Source organism: Coregonus clupeaformis, chromosome 5 (genome assembly GCF_020615455.1).
Source record: "Coregonus clupeaformis isolate EN_2021a chromosome 5, ASM2061545v1, whole genome shotgun sequence".
Classification (NCBI taxonomy): domain Eukaryota; kingdom Metazoa; phylum Chordata; class Actinopteri; order Salmoniformes; family Salmonidae; genus Coregonus; species Coregonus clupeaformis.
In genome coordinates this window covers 1,495,729-1,517,386 of record NC_059196.1, presented here as the reverse complement: position 1 = coordinate 1,517,386, position 21,658 = coordinate 1,495,729, and the positions used below count along the sequence as shown (strand labels likewise).

Here is a 21,658-nt window from a genome sequence, read left to right as displayed (position 1 = left end):
AACATGCCCTCATAAAACTGACTATCCTACCGATCCTTGACTTCGGCGATGTCATTTACAAAATAGCCTCCAACACTCTACTCAGCAAACTGGATGTAGTCTATCACAGTGCCATCCGTTTTGTCACCAAAGCCCCATATACTACCCACCACTGTGACCTATACGCTCTTGTTGACTGGTCCTCACTACATATTCGTCGCCAAACCCACTGGCTCCATGCCATCTATAAATCACTGCTAGGCAAATCCCCGCCTTATCTTAGCTCATTGGTCACCATAGAAACACCCAATCGTAGTATGCGCTCCAGCAGGTATATCTCACTGGTCATCCCAAAAGCCAACACCTCCTTTGGCCGCCATTCCTTCCAGTTCTCTGCTGCCAATGACTGGAACGAATTGCAAAAATCTCTGGAGCTGGAGACTCTTATCTCCCTCACTAACTTTAAGCATCAGTTGTCAGAGCACCTTACCGATCACTGCATCTGTACAAAGCCCATCTGAAATTAGCCCACCCAACTACCTCATCCCCATATTGTTATTTATTTTGCTCATTTGCACCCCAGTATCTATATTTGCACATCATCTCTATCATTCCAGTGTTAATACTATTTGTAATTATTTTGCTCTATAGCTTAATTAGAACGCCGACTGAGAGCCAGGCCTAATCGCCCAACATCAGTGCCCAAACTCACTAATGCTCGTGGCTGTATGGAAGCAAGTCCCTGCAGCAATGTTCCAACATCTAGTGGAAAGCCTTCCCAGAAGAGTAGAGGCTGTTATAGCATCAAAGGGGGGACCAACTCCATATTAATGCCCATGATTTTTTTATGAGATGTTTGACGAGCAGGAGTCCACATACCTTTGGTCAAGTAGTGTATCTAGGATCAGATTCCCAGACCCCCAATCTTAACCTTAATCATAAGTGGTATGAAAAGATATCGGCACCTAGTACCTGAATTAGTGGGTTTACCCTACTTCCAATCCATCCAGTCTGTTCAGCATTGATAAGGGGCTTTTCAAACACATTATACATCACACACTACGTTAGTATAATGGAAAGGTCTGAAATTAAGTGGTGATGACATCAGGGGTGCGGATAGAGGGATGAAGAGAGGAGGGCCGGATGGATAGAGCAGCAGGGTCCCGGTGGGAGGCTTACATAAACACAGGAAGTGCCTCACTGGGTGGGCAGCGCTGCTTGATCATGACTTCAATAGCTCCCTCTCTTTACTGCTCTTTCCATCTCTCCCTATTGGGTGGAACCCAACTGGAAAGGCTTTTTATAGCTAGAGAACGCAGAGCGACTCATAGCGCTATCTGCTAACCATGGAGTGAACAATGAAGCCCATGCACACAGAGAGCTCTTGGACTGAGGAGGGCTGAGCGAAGCTGGATTTTAAAGGCTTTCCTGCTCTTTTATAGAAGGCTCTCAGTGATTTCCATGTTGAACCAAAGCTACAGGTCCAGTAGTCACCATGAAGTACGGTCATGGTGAGAGACTAACACCTGACCTTTGGTGGCGGCCATTTTGTCCCCCACCTTGAAGTGGATGACCCTTCCCCCTGGCCCTGTTACATCACTGAGGACGGTCGGCGGTGCGTGCTGATTTGCGACCAGCGGAGATGATGGGCGACCAGCGGAGATGATGGGCAGTACAATGCATGCTGCTGGTGTAACCATGGCCAGTCATGTGGTGTCATGTGACTGTGAAGATCCACGGCTCCACCAGTCAGTCAGTGGTCACAGCCTTGGTCCACCAGTCAGCGGTCTATCTGAGTTAATGGTTTACACATCATGTCTACTTACATTACACACAGACTTCTGCTCTGGACATCTGCAGCCAGCTCCACATGGACCGGACAAACAGAGAAAAGTTCTACTCAGGAGCTTGGCAACCCATTCTAATGTGTCTGTCTGGCTCACTGGTGAGCTAGTGATTGCAAGTGTTCTGCTTGTATGCAGTTAAACTGCACATGCACTGTCCCATTTGGCTAGTTATAATGAATCAAATAATTGGATTCTAGCCATGTAGGTTTATTGAGCACTGTTGATAAGAATGGCTAGTTGAAACGAAGAGCGGTCAGTTTAAAAAGCACCAGAACTGGAGGCTCAGTCAGCACGCAGCCTCCATGCTTTAGTGACATTAGGCTAACTCAAATGCAGTAGACACACTCAGTCTGCCTACAATCAGCTGAGCTTTACCTTACTTCAATGGAAAACCAGATAAGGACTTACCTGGACATCGTAAAGCGCCACAATGTTCTCATGTTGAAGTTCCTGGGAAAAGTAATGAAGAAAACAAGCACATTGGTGATACATTAGCTACTGTACTGTTGACGTGACGACTGGCTTCTATTTACATTTATAACAAGGAAGTCAAGGCCTTTCAGTCAAACATGCTGACTGATGGAGGATCGATGCCAACTAATTCTTTAAATACGTTTCCAAGATAAATGAGAAGCAATTAAGTTAAGCATACTACTCACCTTGAGGATTTTGATTTCCTTGCCAAGCAGGATCTGGGACTTGGAGAGGTTCTTCTTGTTAATGCTCTTGACAGCCACCTCCCAATCCGTCTTCTGCAGATGGAGGAAGGAGAGAAATAAAGAAGGAACAATTAGTTTAAAATCCCTTTAGACGTGTTCAGTTCCCCCATCACTCACACTAATGCCAAGGGAAGCGTGTGTGTGTGTAAAGCCCAGGTCAGGTGGCCTTTAATTGCTTTGTGTGAACTGTGCATCATTGTTTGTGAGAGAGAGATGCGGGGGAAGAGAGGACATCTTAGACATTAAACCAACACAGGTTTCTTGGGTTTCAATCAGATAGGCCTCTGTGACACTGAATGACACACTGAATGACAAAACAGTCAAAAGAATACTAGAACACAGAGTTATCATGTGAGGTAGCCCACTTCCACTAAAACCTGAGCGAGAGAGACCTATTTTCTACTCAAGTTCAGAGAGACAGTTTCCAGGCTTTCTTTATTCACATGAGCCCTTAGTGCGAGTGAGTAGCCTATAAAAAAAAAGACTATTCAAGCTCACATGACTCAAAAGGCTTGATTTCTTTGCCCTTGAGCTACAGAGAGACACTGAGTTTGGACAATGACCACAACTCCAACTAACATAAAAGGTACTAGCCTAAATTGTGGAATGGATGGTGCATTGTAAGACTTGCCGAGAGGAATTCCATGAATAAAAAGGGCAGCTGCTTTCCAAATGAATCTAGGTTAATAGATGTTTTAATTCCACATTGCAATTTGCTCTGCTGCTAGGCAGGGTTCTACTGGCAGTGGCACAGGGAGGCTGCACTTGACAGCATGCACCAGCCAACTGTGACATATACCGAGGCAGTGCAGCAAACAGAAACCCCATACAATAGAATGACCCCATCGGCCTTTGGTGTAATGCTGAGCAGAGGGTTATTGTTTGCACCAAATCAAGTTAATGACCAGGCTCCTGCTATGATGACACGGACACAGTCAGAGAGAATGAAGGGCAAAGTAAGCACTTTCCATTGGGGGAGGGGCTGTTTGTGCACAATTTATTTTTTAGGCAAGACCAATTTCAGTAACCGAAGTCTATGCCCCTTCATCAGTGATTGGTCAACAGTAGGGATTCTTCAATTAAGTGTTTATTGTCATTCAACGATAGATGACTCGTTTTCATGCACATTTTTTCACCTGCGAAATACTGCACCAAACATCTTAGTTAGATGTAAAATTGCACGACTAAGATGTCCTCTTCAAAAACGTCAAAATAAATGGCCAATTTCTTGAGTTATCTTAGATTATACAGACTATTCTGACATTTTTCAAGCAAAGGTCTTTTAAGGGAGTATGTGAGCACACTTGTTCGGTTCAACTAGCTGAGTTCGGCTAGGCGCCAGCCAAACCAAAGCATGCGGAAGCATTTAGTGACAGCAACATCAATATGTTAGGGATGTGCATCTTTCCCTTTTAAGACGATTCGATACGTATCTAGACACATGGGCTCCGATACGGGAACGATACTTTTTAGTTTGAAATGATTTGGTGCGATTCGGTTTGACTGGAGAATGAATTGATGTGATTCAGTTCGATGCGATACAATGCACTAACATTTGTTGCACAAACATACATTTTCCATTCTAAATTAAAATCTTCTGCTGATGGAGCTCATGAGCTGGGCCTCTCTTAGCTGGATCTGTCTGAGCTGACAAAATCACCATCACCCACTAATTAACTTGTCGTTTTTGCAGATTAAGTGTAATGTATAAATATTTATCGTTTACACAAATTAGCTATGACATTACAGCTATGAAATTATCAACTTTACCTTATATATCTTAAAATTACCATATACACTGATTGTTTAAAGCAAAACTACCAAAACTATTGCTGATGGTGAACCAGAACAATCCAAATAAAACATATTGTAAGCCCCATTCAGCAGGTATAGCCAGATGAGAGTTGTGTCTCTGGTAGCCTACTTTTATTTAGGTAAAACAACAGCGCATAGATAGCAGTAACCTAGCAAATTACATAGGTTGTTACTCAACTAATAAAGCCTAATATCACGCAAGCCCTTTTAGCATTTGAATGCTGAAGGTCACCGCGCAGATGTGCAAGATCAGGAACAGGCCGAAGCCTTAAAACGTAAAGTTGATCGATCCCCGTCGAGGGAGGAGCAGATATTTTGTATATGACAGTAAAACATTCTTATGATGACAATAACATTTGTTGGCACTTTCAATTCTTGCACTTTCTCATAAAAAGTATATTTCAACACTCGACCGCACAGACAAATTTGCCAAACTACGAAACTTGGAACCAATCAGAACTCATGTACATACCCCTCGTGATGCAGGCATCCAATGGCCTGCTTCTATCTATGATAACACAGCCGCTTGTGAAAACGCGAGCTGCTGTCTGATGAAGAGGAACAGATATAGCTAGCTAGCTCCTAGACTGAAATAAGATAAATATCTGTTTTTGAGTGCACTTCAAAACAATTCGTATTGCAGGCTGCATATTTAATCATCTGAAGAGGTAACTCCGTTGACCATTTAGCCAATTTATTGCAAGCTAGCCAATGTTACAGACTAGCCTAGCCAGCTACTGTAAATGTCAACTTCTGTTTCATTACCCATCTCTGTCAGTGAATTCAATTGTCGAATCATGTTTTGGCATGATTATGCCTAATTTCAATTAACTAGCACCAGGCTTAAAGAAACATTCAAACATACACTTTGCATAGAAACCCAAATAAAAGCATGTAGATATAAAGATGTCTGTTATGTTTGCTAGAATGGAGGTTTAAAAAATGACAGCTGCATATGTATATTAGCCAATACATATGGCATAGCCTACACATAGAGCATACAGTGGGGAAAAAAAGTATTTAGTCAGCCACCAATTGTGCAAGTTCTCCCACTTAAAAAGATGAGAGAGGCCTGTAATTTTCATCATAGCTACACGTCAACTATGACAGACAAAATGAGAAAAGAATATCCAGAAAATCACATTGTAGGATTTTTTATGAATTTATTAGCAAATTATGGTGGAAAATAAGTATTTGGTCAATAACAAAAGTTTCTCAATACTTTGTTATATACCCTTTGTTGGCAATGACACAGGTCAAACGTTTTCCGTAAGTCTTCACAAGCTTTTCACACACTGTTGCTGGTATTTTGGCCCATTCCTCCATGCAGATCTCCTCTAGAGCAGTGATGTTTTGGGGCTGTCGCTGGGCAACACAGACTTTCAACTCCCTCCAAAGATGTTCTATGGGGTTGAGATCTGGAGACTGGCTAGGCCACTCCAGGACCTTGAAATGCTTTTTACGAAGCCACTCCTTCGTTGCCCGGGCGGTGTGTTTGGGATCATCGTCATGCTGAAAGACCCAGCCACGTTTCATCTTCAATGCCCTTGCTGATAGAAGGAGGTTTTCACTCAAAATCTCACGATACATGGCCCCATTCATTCTTTCCTTTACACGGATCAGTTGTCCTGGTCCCTTTGCAGAAAAACAGCCCCAAAGCATGATGTTTCCACCCCCATGCTTCACAGTAGGTATGGTGTTCTTTGGATGCAACTCAGCATTCTTTGTCCTCCAAACACAACGAGTTGAGTTTTTACCAAAAAGTTCTATTTTGGTTTCATCTGACCATATGACATTCTCCCAATCCTCTTCTGGATCATCCAAATGCACTCTAGCAAACTTCAGACGGGCCTGGACATGTACTGGCTTAAGCAGGGGGACACGTCTGGCACTGCAGGATTTGAGTCCCTGGCGGCGTAGTGTGTTACTGATGGTAGGCTTTGTTACTTTGGTCCCAGCTCTCTGCAGGTCATTCACTAGGTCCCCCCGTGTGGTTCTGGGATTTTTGCTCACCGTTCTTGTGATCATTTTGACCCCACGGGGTGAGATCTTGCGTGGAGCCCCAGATCGAGGGAGATTATCAGTGGTCTTGTATGTCTTCCATTTCCTAATAATTGCTCCCACAGTTGATTTCTTCAAACCAAGCTGCTTACCTATTGCAGATTCAGTCTTCCCAGCCTGGTGCAGGTCTACAATTTTGTTTCTGGTGTCTTTTGACAGCTCTTTGGTCTTGGCCATAGTGGAGTTTGGAGTGTGACTGTTTGAGGTTGTGGACAGGTGTCTTTTATACTGATAACAAGTTCAAACAGGTGCCATTAATACAGGTAACGAGTGGAGGACAGAGGAGCCTCTTAAAGAAGAAGTTACAGGTCTGTGAGAGCCAGAAATCTTGTTTGTTTGTAGGTGACCAAATACTTATTTTCCACCATGATTTGCAAATAAATTCATTAAAAATCCTACAATGTGATTTTCTGGATTTTTTCTCCTCAATTTGTCTGTCATAGTTGACGTGTACCTATGATGAAAATTACAGGCCTCTCTCATCTTTTTAAGTGGGAGAACTTGCACAATTGGTGGCTGACTAAATACTTTTTTCCCCACTGTACCTTGCAATACAATGTTCTCTAAAAACAGTTGTACAATGTGCTCTGCAATAAGGTAAGTTTGATTTCTAAACAAGATGAGTTCTCAAATAGCAGCTGACCAATACCATGATGGGCATGCACAATGTTGGATGCATTGGAATATAAGGTATGGAGAATGATAAAGAGCCTGTAGGATTTTAGAAAAAACAGTTGGGAAATTCATGTTTGAGTTTCAAATACTAAATGTTCAGTGAATGTGAGTATATTTAGGTGGTTTAATATATTTAACTTTCCTACTAACCTTCAAAAGTTAACAGTGCCAAAATCTTGCCAATCCATTAATTATTCTACCAACCGTGACTGAGTGTGAGACATGTTTTCCATAATATACGTTTAATGCGTAATGTACATTTCACGTTTCATGCATACGAACAAAGAGCAACATCACACAAATAGTCTTTCACCATGAGTACGGAGACAAATAGTCTTTCACCATGAGTACGGAGACAAATAGTCTTTCACCATGAGAACGGAGACAAATAGCAAAGGTGTCTCAGGCAGTATTTGAAGTATCTAAATATAGTGTAACCTACCAATCAATGAATATCAAGTGCCTTGGAGGGCACAATCTTACAATGTTGCAGTCCAGAAATGCCAAAAGCCTGGGCCTCTAATGGCGACTGTAGAACTGTCATCAACACATGCTTCTCTCTAGGAGCATTTGTGTGCCCAGGCCCCATAGGCGTATCGAAAGGATTCCACCCTGGTCACCAATGTAGCTGACCAATGTAGAGAGGGAAATGTACATTACATTTACATTTGAGTCATTTAGCAGATGCTCTTATCCAGAGCGACTTACATGAGGAACTAGGGTTAAGTGCCTTGCTCAAGGGCACCGACAGATCTTTCACTCAGGGATTCGAACCAGTAACTTTTCAGTTACTGGCCCAACACTCTTAACCACTAGGCTACCTGCCGCCCTGACTAGACTGTGTAAGACAAAATCCACAAAGAAAAGACAACTGGCAAATGCATATGAGGTCTCAATAGTGACGGCAGGGCTAGTTCAAACTGCAAGACTTACTGAATAGATCATGGGAGACAAAGTGAGAGACAATAATGAATAAAGATGCTTATACAAGCACGTGTATATGTAGTGAGTGTTCTCCAACTCGAAAGTGCACTAGACTGTGTAAGACAAAATCCAGAACAGGCAAATGCATATGAGGTCCCAATGTGTAAATCAGGGATGGGCAAATGTCAGCCCGTGGGCCGCATGAAGGCCCTCGGATCAATTTCCAATTAAAATTTAGGAACTCATTCGGGGTCTCAACTTACTGTTGCGAGTTAGAATACACAAGATGCAACATCTAAATTTGGTTGTGCATTAGCAGTTTCTCTCTTGTTATGTACGTCACTGACAGTCAGTCATTTAGCCCATGTCAGCTAAAATTGTTTAGATTGCTAATTTAGTTTAACAGCCAGCTATCTACACTTGTTATTATGGTCGAATTAACTGCTGGGGGCCTCCATTTATTTTGTTTGTATGAAAATGTATGCACTCACTAACTAAGTCGCTCTGGATAAGAGTGTCTGCTAAATGACTAAAATGTAAAAATGTTAGTTAGTCTCACTCGGATATAATATTAAAAACTGCTAACATTTCTCTCCTGGCCCCCACCACCATCAAAGTTGCCCATCCCTGGTCTAAATAGTGACGGCAGGGCTAATTCAAACTGCAGTAGGATGCTTAAAAGATGAGGCAATCCATCAGCCCTGTTGCAAGCACCAATAACATCCCAGTCTGTCTGTCCTGCATCTCCTAGCCTAAGTGGAAATAATCCTATTAATAGAAGGCATGCCGATGCAGGGTTATAAATATTTTAACCAGCTCAAGAACGTCACCGAAGGAAGGACATCAAGTCACATACCGGTATACTGATAGTCCACACTCACAGCTTCAAATGTACACTAAATTTAGCTGCTCTGTTCTGAGCACACGCAAACACATAAGGCTAGGTACAGTACAAACATAAGCTACACCCCAGCTCATAGGCTCCTCAATAACAGTGAAATGTACAATACTATGGTGTTACCTTGACAACCCAGCTATGACACTATACTGTAGGTGTCCCTATTATGCATGTGTCAAACATAAGGCCCGCGGGCCAAATCCGACACATTTCTATCCGGCCTGCGCAGTGATTTGGGTTGTCAATTCATTTTGGCCCGCTTCCATACAACCCGCGATGCGCTGCACTACAAGTCCCAGCAAGCACTGCCAACGTGATGCACACCAAACGGCAGTGCATTGCCACACACACACACACAAGCTAGCCAGTGCGCTGTATCATACTGTATCATCACTAATACCACTGACCTAATCTTCTACCAGACCGAAACTTTAAACTGTTGTAGGCTAAATGTCCATGCCAAGTGGCAGTTCTAACAGGTCATTGCTGTAGCCTACAGAAAATGTCATCTTGGTTGTCAAAAATGTACAAGATAAAAGGGAGTCACACGCGGGTATAAATTACTACTAAAGGACAATAGGACATACAGTGAGTATAAATGAGTCAACAGTTGAATCATCTACGTGGTCCTCTGTAGCTCAGCTGGTAGAGCACGGCGCTTGTAACGCCAAGGTAGTGGGTTCGATCCCCGGGACCACCCATACACCAAAATGTATGCACGCACGACTGTAAGTCGCTTTGGATAAAAGCGTCTGCTAAATGGCATATTATATTATTATTATTATATTATTATTTATCTACTTTATGAAATTACAGCCTGATGCGCTCGCATCTGTGAATTCAAAGTCAGTGTGCAGCAGAGGGAAAGTGTACAGAAACGTGCCACAGTCCTAGCTAGGCTACTACACTGAACAAAAATAGAAACGAAACATGCAACAATTTCAAAGATTTTACTGAGTTACATACAGTTCATATAAGTAAATCAGTCAATTGAAATAAATTCATTAGGACCTAATCTATGAATTTCACATGACTGGAAATACAGATATGCATCTGTTGGTCACAGATACCTTTAAAAAAAGGTTGTGCGTGGGATCAGAAAATGGCACGACAATGGGCCTCAGGATCTCGTCACGGCATCTCTGTGCATTCAAATTGCCATCGTTAAAATGCAATTGTGTTCGTTGTCCGTAGCTTATGCCTGCCCATACCATAACCCCACCGCCACCATGGGTCACTCTGTTCACAACATCAGCAAACCGCTTGCCCACATGATGCCATACACGCTGTCTGCAATCTGCCCGGTACAGTTGAAACAGGGATTCATCTGTGAAGAGCACACTTCTCCAGCGTGCCAGAGGCCATCGAAGGTGAGCAATTGCCCACTGAAGTCAGTCACGATGCCGAACTGCAGTCAGGTCAAGACCCTGTTGAGGATGACAAGCACGCAGGTGTGCTTCCCTCAGACGGTTTCTGATAGATTGTGCAGAAATTATTTGGTTGTGCAAACCCACAGCTTCATCAGATGTCCGGGTGGCTGGTCTCAGATGCTCCCGCAGGTGAAAAAGCCGGATGTGGAGGTCCTGGGCTGGCGTGGTTACACGTGGTCTGCGGTTGTGAGGCCTGTTGGAGGTACTGCTAAATTCTCAAAAACAACATGAGGCGGCTTATGGTCGAGAAATTAACATTCAAATCTCTGGCAACAGCTCTGGTGGACATTCCTACAGTCAACATGCCAAATGCACACTCCCTCAAAACTTGAGACATCTGTGGCATTGTGTTGTGTGACAAAACTGCACTTTTGAGTGGCCTTTTATTGTCCCCAGCAAAAGGTGCACCTGTGTAATGATCATGCTGTTTAATCAGCTTCCTGATGAAAAAAAAAAATGTATGCACTCACTAACTGTAAGTCGCTCTGGATAAGAGCATCTACTAAATGACTAAAATGTAAAAATGTTGATATGCCACAGCTGTCAGGTGGATGGATTATCTTGGAAAATGAGAAATGGTTACTAACAAGGATGTAAAAATAATTTATGCACAGAATGAGAGAAATAATATTTTTGTGCATATGGAAAATTTCTGGGGTCTTTTATTTCAGCTCATGAAACATGAAACTTTACATGTTGCGTTTATATATGTTTCAGTGTTAAAGGTTGCAGTCTGGCTTCGGTTTTTAAAGCCCGACAATTAATAACCAAAAAACAAAACCTGCAACAAAACACAATGCAAAAGAGAAACATGTAGGCCTATTACAGCAACATTTGAGCAGTAGCCTAGGCCGGTTACTCAACTACAATACATTTTGAGTGCACCATACAGCATTACTGTGTTCAACTGCACTGGTGATCCATGCAGCGCAAAAAAATGAAAAACATTTTAGTTTAAATGTTACAACAACCTAGCAAAGTTTTTGTTATTTGGAGTTATGAAATACTTTTTGATTAGGGTCGCAGCATATTATGCACATATGCAAGCATAGCAGCAAAGGCTGGACAAATATGATTTATATCTTAATTCGTTTTAATATGTTAAAATGCTATATACAGCATCCTATCTACATAAGTGGACATTATAAAAGGGCCATAAAATAAAAATAAAAATAAAACATTGGCCAGTTTGGGTCGCAGTTGTATGCACGTTTTTTTGTAAAATGTCTGGCCCTTGTTTTATCAATATGGCCCGTGCGCGGATTGAATTTGACACCCCTACTATTGTATCCCTTAACGTTGACATACCTTATAATATAATATATGCCATTTAGCAGACGCTTTTATCCAAAGCGACTTACAGTCATGTGTGCATACATTTTTACGTATGGGTGGTCCCGGGGATCGAACCCACTACCCTGGCGTTACAAGCGCCATGCTCTACCAATTGAGCTACACTCACCATTGGAGTACCTACCTGTTATGAATCTTTGCATACTGATGTTCTGCTCTAGCAGGAGGTAAGCTTCTCATATGGTGTTGAGTAAAGCTTAAACCATGTATTAGATCGTAGGTAGGTAGTTAGTTGTAGTTAGGTATTGTAGGTTAGTATTGTTGTTATTGTAGGTTTCCGTAGGTAATTATTGTAGGTTAGTATCGAAGCACGAGGCTAGCTAGCTAGCGGGTAGCTACTGGTAACGTTTAGCAACGGTGGAGAGCTGTTTCCAATGTTAATGTGCTGCTAGCCAACGTTTAATTTTTGCTGCGTTATGCGTTATGAAAGGAACTAGACACGGACATGAATTATCTGTTTAGTGTGTTAACATACTCTTGGCAGTTTGTTGTAACCAAGTTTTGGTGCTAAACTGTGTGTTAATGGATGCTGGCATGCTAGTTAGCTATGGCGTCATAGCTAGGCATCGTGGGTTGTTGTGGGTAGTTACTGTAGGTTGGCAGTGTCTTCGGCCGTGCCGGCTGTAGCACGAAGCGAGCTAACTAGCCGTTTTTCGAACAGAGTCAGAGTCAACACAGTAGCCATTGTGTGCCGGGTGTAGCACGAAGCTAGCTAGCTAGCCATTCTCCAAACAAAGTCAACACAGTGGCCATTGCTAGCTACCCAACACGATCAGCTAACTGTACTGTAGTAGCTAAATACAATATACTTGTCCTAGCTAGCCAACGTTTAATCATTGCTGCGTCATGAAAGGAACTTGACACAGACACGAATGATCTGTTTAGTGTGTTAACTCACTATTGGTGGTTTGTTGTGACCAAGTGTTGGTGCTAAACTGTGTGTTACTGGATGCTAGCATGCTAGTTAGCTAGTTAACACACTATTGGTGGTTTGTTGTGACCAAGTGTTGGTGCTAAACTGTGTGTTATTGTTATTGGATGCTATCATGCTAGTTAGCTATGGTGTCATAGTTAGCTAGCTGAATAAAGTGGGTTGAGTCTATTCCTTTAAACATTGAACCGCTGTGGTTCACAACAATTCTGATTTCTAAAGGTGGAAGTTGGGAGAGTTTTTGTTCGGGTGGTTCAGTGAAACAATTTTAGTTTCTGAGGTAGAAGTTTTTGGTGAGGGAGGCCCTGCTCTCTCCTCTCCCAGATGCTTAGCTCATTTCATTCCGATCTCCTCTGCATTTTTGTAGCCATTTGCTACAGCCTGTCAACTATGCCTCTGCCTATCCCTGTTCTCTCCCTCTCTGCACAGGCTACACAAACGCACCACACCGCGTGGCTGCTGCCTCTCTAACCTGGTGGTCCCTGCACGCACCCCACACCTGGAGTTCCAGGTCTCAGGCAGCCTCTGGAACTGCCGTTCTGCTGCCAACAAAGCTGACTTCATCCCAGCCTATGCCAACCTCCAGTCCCTCGACTTCCTGGCGCTGACGGAAACATGGATTACCACTGAAAACACTGCTACTCCTACTGCTCTCTCCTCGTCTGACCATGTGTTCTCGCATACCCCGAGAGCATCTGGTCAGAGGGGTGGTGGTACAGGAATCCTCATCTCTCCCAAGTGGACATTCTCAATTGTTCCCCTAACCCATCTGTCTATCTCCTCATTTGAATTCCATGCTGTCACAGTCACTAGCCCATTTAAGCTTAATATCCTTGTCATCTATCGCCCTCCAGGTTCCCTTGGAGAGTTCATCAATGAGCTTGACGCCTTGATAAGTTCCTTTCCTGAGGATGGCTCACCCCTCACAGTTTTGGGGGATTTCAACCTCCCTATGTCCACATTTGACTCATTTCTCTCTGCCTCCTTCTTTCCACTCCTCTCCTCTTTTGACCTCACCCTCTCACCGTCCCCCCTACTCACAAGGCAGGCAATACGCTTGACCTCATCTTCACTAGATGCTGCTCCTCTACTAATCTCACTGCAACTCCCCTCCATGTCTCCGACCACTACTTTGTTTCCTTTTCTCTCTCGCTCTCCTCCCACACTACTCACTCTGCCCCTACACAGATGGTAATGCGCCGCCGCAACCTTCGCTCTCTCTCTCCCACTACTCTCTCCTCTTCCATCCTATCATCTCTTCCCTCTGCTCAATCCTTCTCCCTCCAATCTCCTGATTCTGCCTCCTCAACCCTCCTCTCCTCCCTTTCTGCATCCTTTGACTCTCTGTGTCCCCTATCCTCCCCGGCCGGCTCGGTCCTCCCCTCCAGCTCCGTGGCTTGATGACTCATTGCGAGCTCACAGAACAGAGCTCCGGGCAGCGGAGCGGAAATGGAAGAAAACTAAACTCCCTGCCGACCTGGCATCTTTTCACTCCCTCCTCTCTACATTTTCTTCATCTGTTTCTGCTGCTAAGGCCACCTTCTACCACTCTAAATTCCAAGCATCTGCCTCTAACCCTAGGAAGCTCTTTGCCACATTTTCCTCCCTCCTGAATCCCCCCTCTCTCTGTGGATGACTTCGTCAACCACTTTGAAAAGAAGGTTGACGACATCCGATCCTCGTTTGTTAAGTCTAATGACACTGCTGGTCCTGCTCACACTGCCCTACCCTATGCTTTGACTTCTTTCTCCCCTCTCTCTCCAGATAAAATCCTGCGACTTGTGACTGCAGGCCGCCCAACAACCTGCCCGCTTGACCCCATCCCCTCCTCTCTTCTCCAGACCATCTCCGGTGACCTTCTCCCCTACCTCACCTCGCTGATCAACTCATCCTTGACCGCTGGCCATGTCCCTTCCGTCTTCAAGAGAGCGAGAGTTGCTCCCCTTCTCAAAAAACCAACACTCGACCCCACTGATGTCAACAACTACAGACCAGTATCCCTTCTTTCTTTTCTTTCCAAAACTATTGAGCGTGCCGTCTTTAGCCAACTCTCTTGCTATCTCTCTCAGAATGACCTTCTTGATCCAAACCAATCAGGTTTCAGGACTGGTCATTCAACTGAGACTGCTCTTCTCTGTGTCACGGAGGCTCTCCGCACTGCTAAAGCTAACTCTCTCTCCTCTGCTCTTGTCCTTCTAGACCTGTCTGCTGCCTTTGATACTGTGAACCATCAGATCCTCCTCTCCACCCTCTCCGAGCTGGGCATCTCCGGCGCGGCTCACTCCTGGATTGCGTCCCTACCTGACCGGTCGCTCCTACCAAGTGGCGTGGCGAGAAGCTGTCTCCGCACCACGTGCTCTCACCACTGGTGTCCCCCAGGGCTCAGTTCTAGGCCCTCTCCTTTTCTCCCCTATACACCAAGTCACTTGGCTCTGTCATATCCTCACACGGCCTCTCCTATCATTGCTACGCTGACGATACACAACTAATCTTCTCCTTTCCCCCTTCTGATAACCAGGTGGCGAATCGCATCTCTGCATGTCTGGCAGACATATCAGTATGGATGACGGATCACCACCTCAAGCTGAACCCTGGCAAGACGGAGCTGCTCTTCCTCCCGGGGAAGGACTGCCCGTTCCATGATCTCGCCATCACGGTTGACAACTCCGTTGTGTCCTCCTCCCAGAGTGCGAAGAGCCTTGGCGTGACCCTGGACAACACCCTGTCGTTCTCCGCTAACATCAAGGCGGTGACCCGCTCCTGCAGGTTCATGCTCTACAACATTCGGAGAGTACGACCCTGCCTCACACAGGAAGCGGCACAGGTCCTAATCCAGGCACTTGTCATCTCCCGTCTGGATTACTGCAACTCGCTGTTGGCTGGCCTCCCTGCATGTGCCATTAAACCCCTACAACTCATCCAGAATGCCGCAGCCCGTCTGGTGTTCAACCTTCCCAAGTTCTCTCACGTCACCCCCTCCTCCGCACACTCCACTGGCTTCCAGTTGAAGCTCGCATCCGTTACAAGACCATGGTGCTTGCCTTTGGAGCAGCGAGGGGAACGGCACCTCTGTACCTTCGGGCTCTGATCAGTCCCTACACCCAAACGAGGGCATTGCGTTCATCCACCTCTGGCCTGCTGGCTCCCCTTCCTCTGCGGAAGCATAGTTCCCGCTCAGCCCAGTCAAAACTGTTCGCTGCTCTGGCACCCCAATGGTGGAACAAGCTCCCTCACGACGCCAGGACAGCGGAGTCACTCACCACCTTCCGGAGACATTTGAAACCCCACCTCTTTAAGGAATACCTGGGATAGGATAAAGCAATCCTTCTACCCCCCCACACACACACACAGCGGAGTCGCTCACCACCTTCCGGAGACATTTGAAACCCCACCTCTTTAAGGAATACCTGGGATAGGATAAAGTAATCCTTCTACCCCCCCACAGCGGAGTCACTCACCACCTTCCGGAGACATTTGAAACCCCACCTCTTTAAGGAATACCTGGGATAGGATAAAGTAATCCTTCTACCCCCCCCCCACACACACAGCGGAGTCGCTCACCACCTTCCGGAGACATTTGAAACCCCACCTCTTTAAGGAATACCTGGGATAGGATAAAGTAATCCTTCTACCCCCCCAAAAAATTGTAAAGTGGTTATCCCACTGGCTATAGGGTGAATGCATCAATTTGTGAGTCGCTCTGGTCTAGAGCGTCTGCTAAATGACGTAAATGTGCCCTTGAGCAAGGCACTTAACCCTAATTGCTCCTGTAAGTCGCTCTGGATAAGAGCGTCTGCTAAATGACTTAAATGTAAAAAATTTAATGCTCTCATAGAATATTTCAATATAATACTGTAGGGTAGCATGGTGACATCATCCCTGGATGCATCACACAGTGAGATAGATGTAGAGCAGGCTCAGACATATGTAACATTCTCTCGTCTCTGACCATCCTTCAGCTGCGCCTTGATCACCTGGCCTGGATCAACACAACACTGTTTGGTCCACATCCCCATCATGGACAGTCGCCACAGTCCTGTCAGTCAGTCGGTCGGTCAAGATGCTTTGTTATCACTCTGTGAGTGTGGCCAATCAAGCTAATAGGATGACCGTATCATCACTAGACTATCATCATCTCATTCTATTGTTGATATTTTACAAAATGTTGCAGTCAGGATTGCATTGATGTGTAGACTATTTCTCATATCATGACAAAAGATGGAGAAAGAAGACCTCTTGATGAGGAAAAACAAGCAGACATGCTCCTTTCTCTGCACCTTGTCTAGGCTGGCTGGCTACGTCAGCGAGCTATTCACTGCTGTTTGAGTCATCCGTTTCATGAATGAACGGCTCGCATCTCTCTGCACCCAGTGCCAGACCATAACGCAAGATTGCACAACATCATCACATGATCGAGGCTTATGAAACACAATAACATGCATGATCAAACATGTAAATAACATTGTTACATTTGAATACGGTGAAGCATATCAATGGATATAATTGTATTTAATTGCAATGTTTGCATCACTATCGTAACTAATATTTAGAATGTCTAGTTAGTTGAAGTCAAACTAAACACAATTATGCCAAATGACAGTTTATTTACTGCAGTGTAATGTCACTGACCTAGATTTATGTAAGCGTCACTACTCTCACATAACCTCATAGAGAACAAAAAAAGAGGAGAGGCAAGGAGAGGAGAGGGAGGGTGCAAGCAATGCAATGGGAAAGATGGAGATGCAGACCTTTAATGTTCCTGATAGTTACCTTTCTGTGCCTTCCTTTGAACACCACAGCGAAAGCTCCATGTCCCACCAGGTCCTTTCTGCTGTATTCAAAGTCTCCAACCGTCTCCATTGTCAAAGTAACTGTCCAATTTAGGTCAGGTGTCGAAAGGTTCTTTCTTCAGTGATGCACGTTGAAGGATGCTCTCTTTTGATATCAGAACCCCGGTGCAACAATATATCCACCCAAACGTTGCTTTAGCTGTCAAGCAAACTAGTCATTGTGGCGTTTCCCCGATACAAGTCAGTTTGCATGCATTCCAGTCCACCTTTGATATTGCCTGAGAAACAGCCAGGTGATGATGCAACTGATCACGTTTAAGATGGGATGCAAAACTGGAGCTAGTGTCAAATTCTTCCCTGTCAGTAGCCAGGTACAACATATTCTGTAAGGCTTGACGTTGAACTATTTCCACAATCAGACACTGCAGGCAGCTTTACGCATTGCTGGCCACACTTTCACAAGGTACACAATGTCAGTCCCTACTGCCAGCTGTCATTTTCTGACCCAAATTGCTAGCGTTGCAAACTGGCTAGCTACCTAGTCATATATGTATTTAGTTAGCAAACAAATTAGGTCAAAGCTGCTTTTCTTGACATTCTACATGATGTCAAGTATTCTGGATAAATAGATTGCAAGCTTCAAACACCCACAGACACTTCTACTATATAACCAGAGAGTGACATGCTGTGACAAGCGTCATGTTGCCCATTGTTGCTGGCAAGCAACCATGCTAACAACATCTTATATACAGCAGCTAGTTAGCTTTAACGTTAGCTTCATGCTACCTAAACAGAATATCAATTGAATTGACGGACATACATTTGGAATGATCAGATTATCGCAGAAGAAAAATAAAAAAATACAGGCCCATATATTTGCCTGAAAAGCTATGAAAAGCAACACTACTGAGTTTGAATAGAATTCGTGTCAGTCACAGCTAGCTGTCATAATAGTCCTCTGTGGCGAGATGTTCTTTCCAGAAGACGTCTCTCCTCTTGGAAAACATTGACGTTCGTGCGATTCTCTTCAATGTAATCCAAATGGCATCTATTCAAATTCCCAGATCGTCATCATTGGTCATCAAATCTCAGTCACTGGGCGAAAATACTTGGGTCAGCAAGAACATGGCAACCGATTCAAATTAACCTTTACAGTACGACAAGTAAAACCATTGCATGTATGTCCCTTAATACAGTTAATCTGCTAAATTGTTTTGGTTTCGTCTTTCCCCATCACATTGGCCAGATACAGCGTTATCTACTGACATACGTTACCTATGTCAATACAGAACAAATGGCAAAAAGAGTACCGTGACAAATACTTTATACCATATCCTTCCGCAGACCACGTCAATGCGCAATATGCCCTCCGCCACGAAGGATAGTTCCATGGTGTCGTAATTTAGGTTATCTCGAATAACCCAGAACTAGAATCTGGTTTTGTAGCTTTGATTTCACTTGAATAATAACATATTACATCTTTCATTGTTATTAATGAAATTAAACACGTCATTACTTAGCTCGCTCCAAAAAAACAACAGAGTCACACTCATAAACAATGTGTTATTTTCTTTATTCTCTCTGGTAAATTTTACATACACAAAAACCAACAATTGAAATCTGTCGCCAAATGCAATATGTTTTTACTTGAAATCGAATATTTAATAACATCTCTAGAATGTTATTAAAAAACACATGTATTCTTACAACTCTACCATAGGTTTATACAATTGTAACCCCTGACCTTTTTTCAGTTTATTTTATTGGAGGTACTTTCACTTTAATGAAACTGTTTTTTATTTCTTTATTTTGTTTTTTTTGTTTTATTTTATTTTATTTCATAAGAATAAAATATAATTGTAGCGATGTCCTGTTTATATGTTATTGTATTGTAATTTGAATAATACTAAGAAGAAGAAAAAAACTAAAGTCTCGTGTAATTGGTCAGATGCTCGATGTACGTAGTCTGTCCAAGAGAGAATATAATTTAGGCTACTCATTTTTTGTTGTTAATTTAATTTATGTATCTACCAGTATCGAGGTATGTTTGATAAAAAACTGAAACCATGCAATTGTTTGATTGACACCCATAAAATAAGTGCCGCGTTCATGCTAGTGGGAACTAGGAAACTCGTTGAACGCGGCACTTGTATAACAAAACCAGTTAGAAAGTAGGCATTTTCCGAGTTTCCTAGTTCCGACTGGCATATGAACGCTCGCCAAAAGAAAACGTTTTATTCTTGAAAAATTACATAATAATTTCCAAGTGATTCGGCTACTTCAAATAATTGGGATATATGAATACAAGTATTAGCCTACATCAGGGGTATTCAAATCTTACCTAGGTCCGGAGCCTGCTGGTTTTCTGTTCTACCTGATAATTAATTGCACCCACCTGGTGTCACAGGTCTAAATCAGTCCCTGATTAGAGGGGAACCATGAACAAAAGCAGTGGAACAGGCTTAGAGGACCAGAGTTGAGTTTAAGGGGCCTACACTATCATTAACAGATATAGTCCATCGACTGTCATCCGAATGTGGACAGTAATATGATAGCTCTATCTCACTGTGTTTTGAGATTATATTTCACAGCCCAAAACCGAGGTACCACACTGATGTATAGGTACCCCATTGCATGTTCAGCCCCCTCTAGCGTTGTAGCACCAGAGATATCGATAGGCTACCAAAGATTTACATTATAGTTCAGGCCTCTGTTGTAGCGCCAGACTGGTCCTTCATGCCTTTGCTTTGTATATGTTTCCCCCTACTGGATGTATTCAAGTATGACATATATACCTTGAATGCGTTTGAAAAATAAAAACAAAAAACTCCCTTGTCACTGAGTGTCCTGGATCCTTTATTATTGAATTAGTTCATAAACTAAGTAGGCATATAGTTTATTAGTGTGACTTGCTCTAGATATTCCACTTACATCCTATTAATGTGACTTGCTGTTCTTCATGGAGATTAATTAGCATTTTACACACATTTTTATTATGCTAATTCGATTTCCGCGAGGGAACGAACAGCGACTTAACAGGAAAACGAAGAAAGAAAGGCCATCAATGGGATTCTATTCAATCAATTGGCCAATACATTAGTTGGGTTACTTGCTCTTTGAATGACTTGGATAGGACTTTGGAGATGGCGGATGTTTGTGAGGCTTCTCCTGTTGAAAGGTGGAGGGGAGATCATATGGGTGTCCAGACGTGGCAGCATATGTCACTATGTTGGGTGCTTTTTGAGGGTCTACAGATCCTCAAAAAATTATACAGCTGCACCATCGAGAGCATTCTGACTGGTTGCATCACCACGTAGTATGGCAACTGCTCGGCTTCCGACCGCAAGGCACTACAGAGGGTAGTGAATATGGCCCAGTACATCACTGGGGCCATGCTTCCTGACACCCAGGACCTCTATACCAGGCGGTCAGGGGAATGCCCTAAAAATGGTCAAAGACTCCAGCCACCCTAGTTATAGACTGTTCTCTCTGCTATTGCATGTCAAGTAGTACCGCAGCGCCAAGTCTGGGACCAAAAAGCAACTTAACAGCTTCTACCCCCAAGCCATAAGACTGCTGAACAGTTAATCATATCGCTACCCGGACTATTTGCAATGACCCCCCCTTATTTTATTATTATTTATTATTATTTTTGGCACTGACTCTTGCACAGGCTCGACGTATACTCACTGGACTCTAACCACACACACACACACACACACGGACACACACACCAAACACACACACACATGCATATTGACGCCACACACACACACACACACACACACACACACACACACACACACACACACACACACACACACACACACACACACACACACACACACATACATTTACATTCATTCACACTCTTCACATACTGTATGCTGCTGCTACTCTCTGTTTATTATCTATGCATAGCCACTTTACCCCTACCTACATGTACATATTACCTCAATTACCTTGACTAACCCGTACCCCTGCACATTGACTCGATATCGGTACACTTTGTATATAGCCTTGTTATTGTTATTTTACTGTTGTACTATTTTTCCAATAGTTATTTAGCAAATTTTTCTTACTTACTTTTTAAAAACTATGCATTGTTGATTAAAGGCTTGTAAGTAAGCATTTCACGGTAAGGTGTACTACACATGTTGTATTCAGGCGCATGTGACAAATAAAATACAATTGCTACAGAAAAGAGACAGTTGCCATGGACTTTAGAAATGATGT

General features: G+C 43.5%; 1 protein-coding gene across 2 annotated transcripts in view; it reads right to left on the bottom strand.

The window, feature by feature from the left end:
- The window catches only part of LOC121558212 (serine/threonine-protein kinase ULK2), a 62,311-nt gene extending 43,615 nt beyond the window's left edge, over positions 1-18,696 (bottom strand). For both annotated transcript variants that reach the window (XM_041871700.2, XM_041871707.2), the window contains exons 1-3: positions 17,403-18,696; positions 2,486-2,578; positions 2,235-2,276 (exon numbers count right to left, since the gene is read on the bottom strand). In XM_041871700.2, the coding sequence (XP_041727634.1) occupies positions 2,235-2,276; positions 2,486-2,578; positions 17,403-17,492 (225 nt within the window). In that variant the 5' untranslated portion in view covers positions 17,493-18,696. The remainder of the gene's footprint in view (positions 1-2,234; positions 2,277-2,485; positions 2,579-17,402) is intronic.
- Between the last annotated feature and the right edge of the window lie 2,962 nt (positions 18,697-21,658).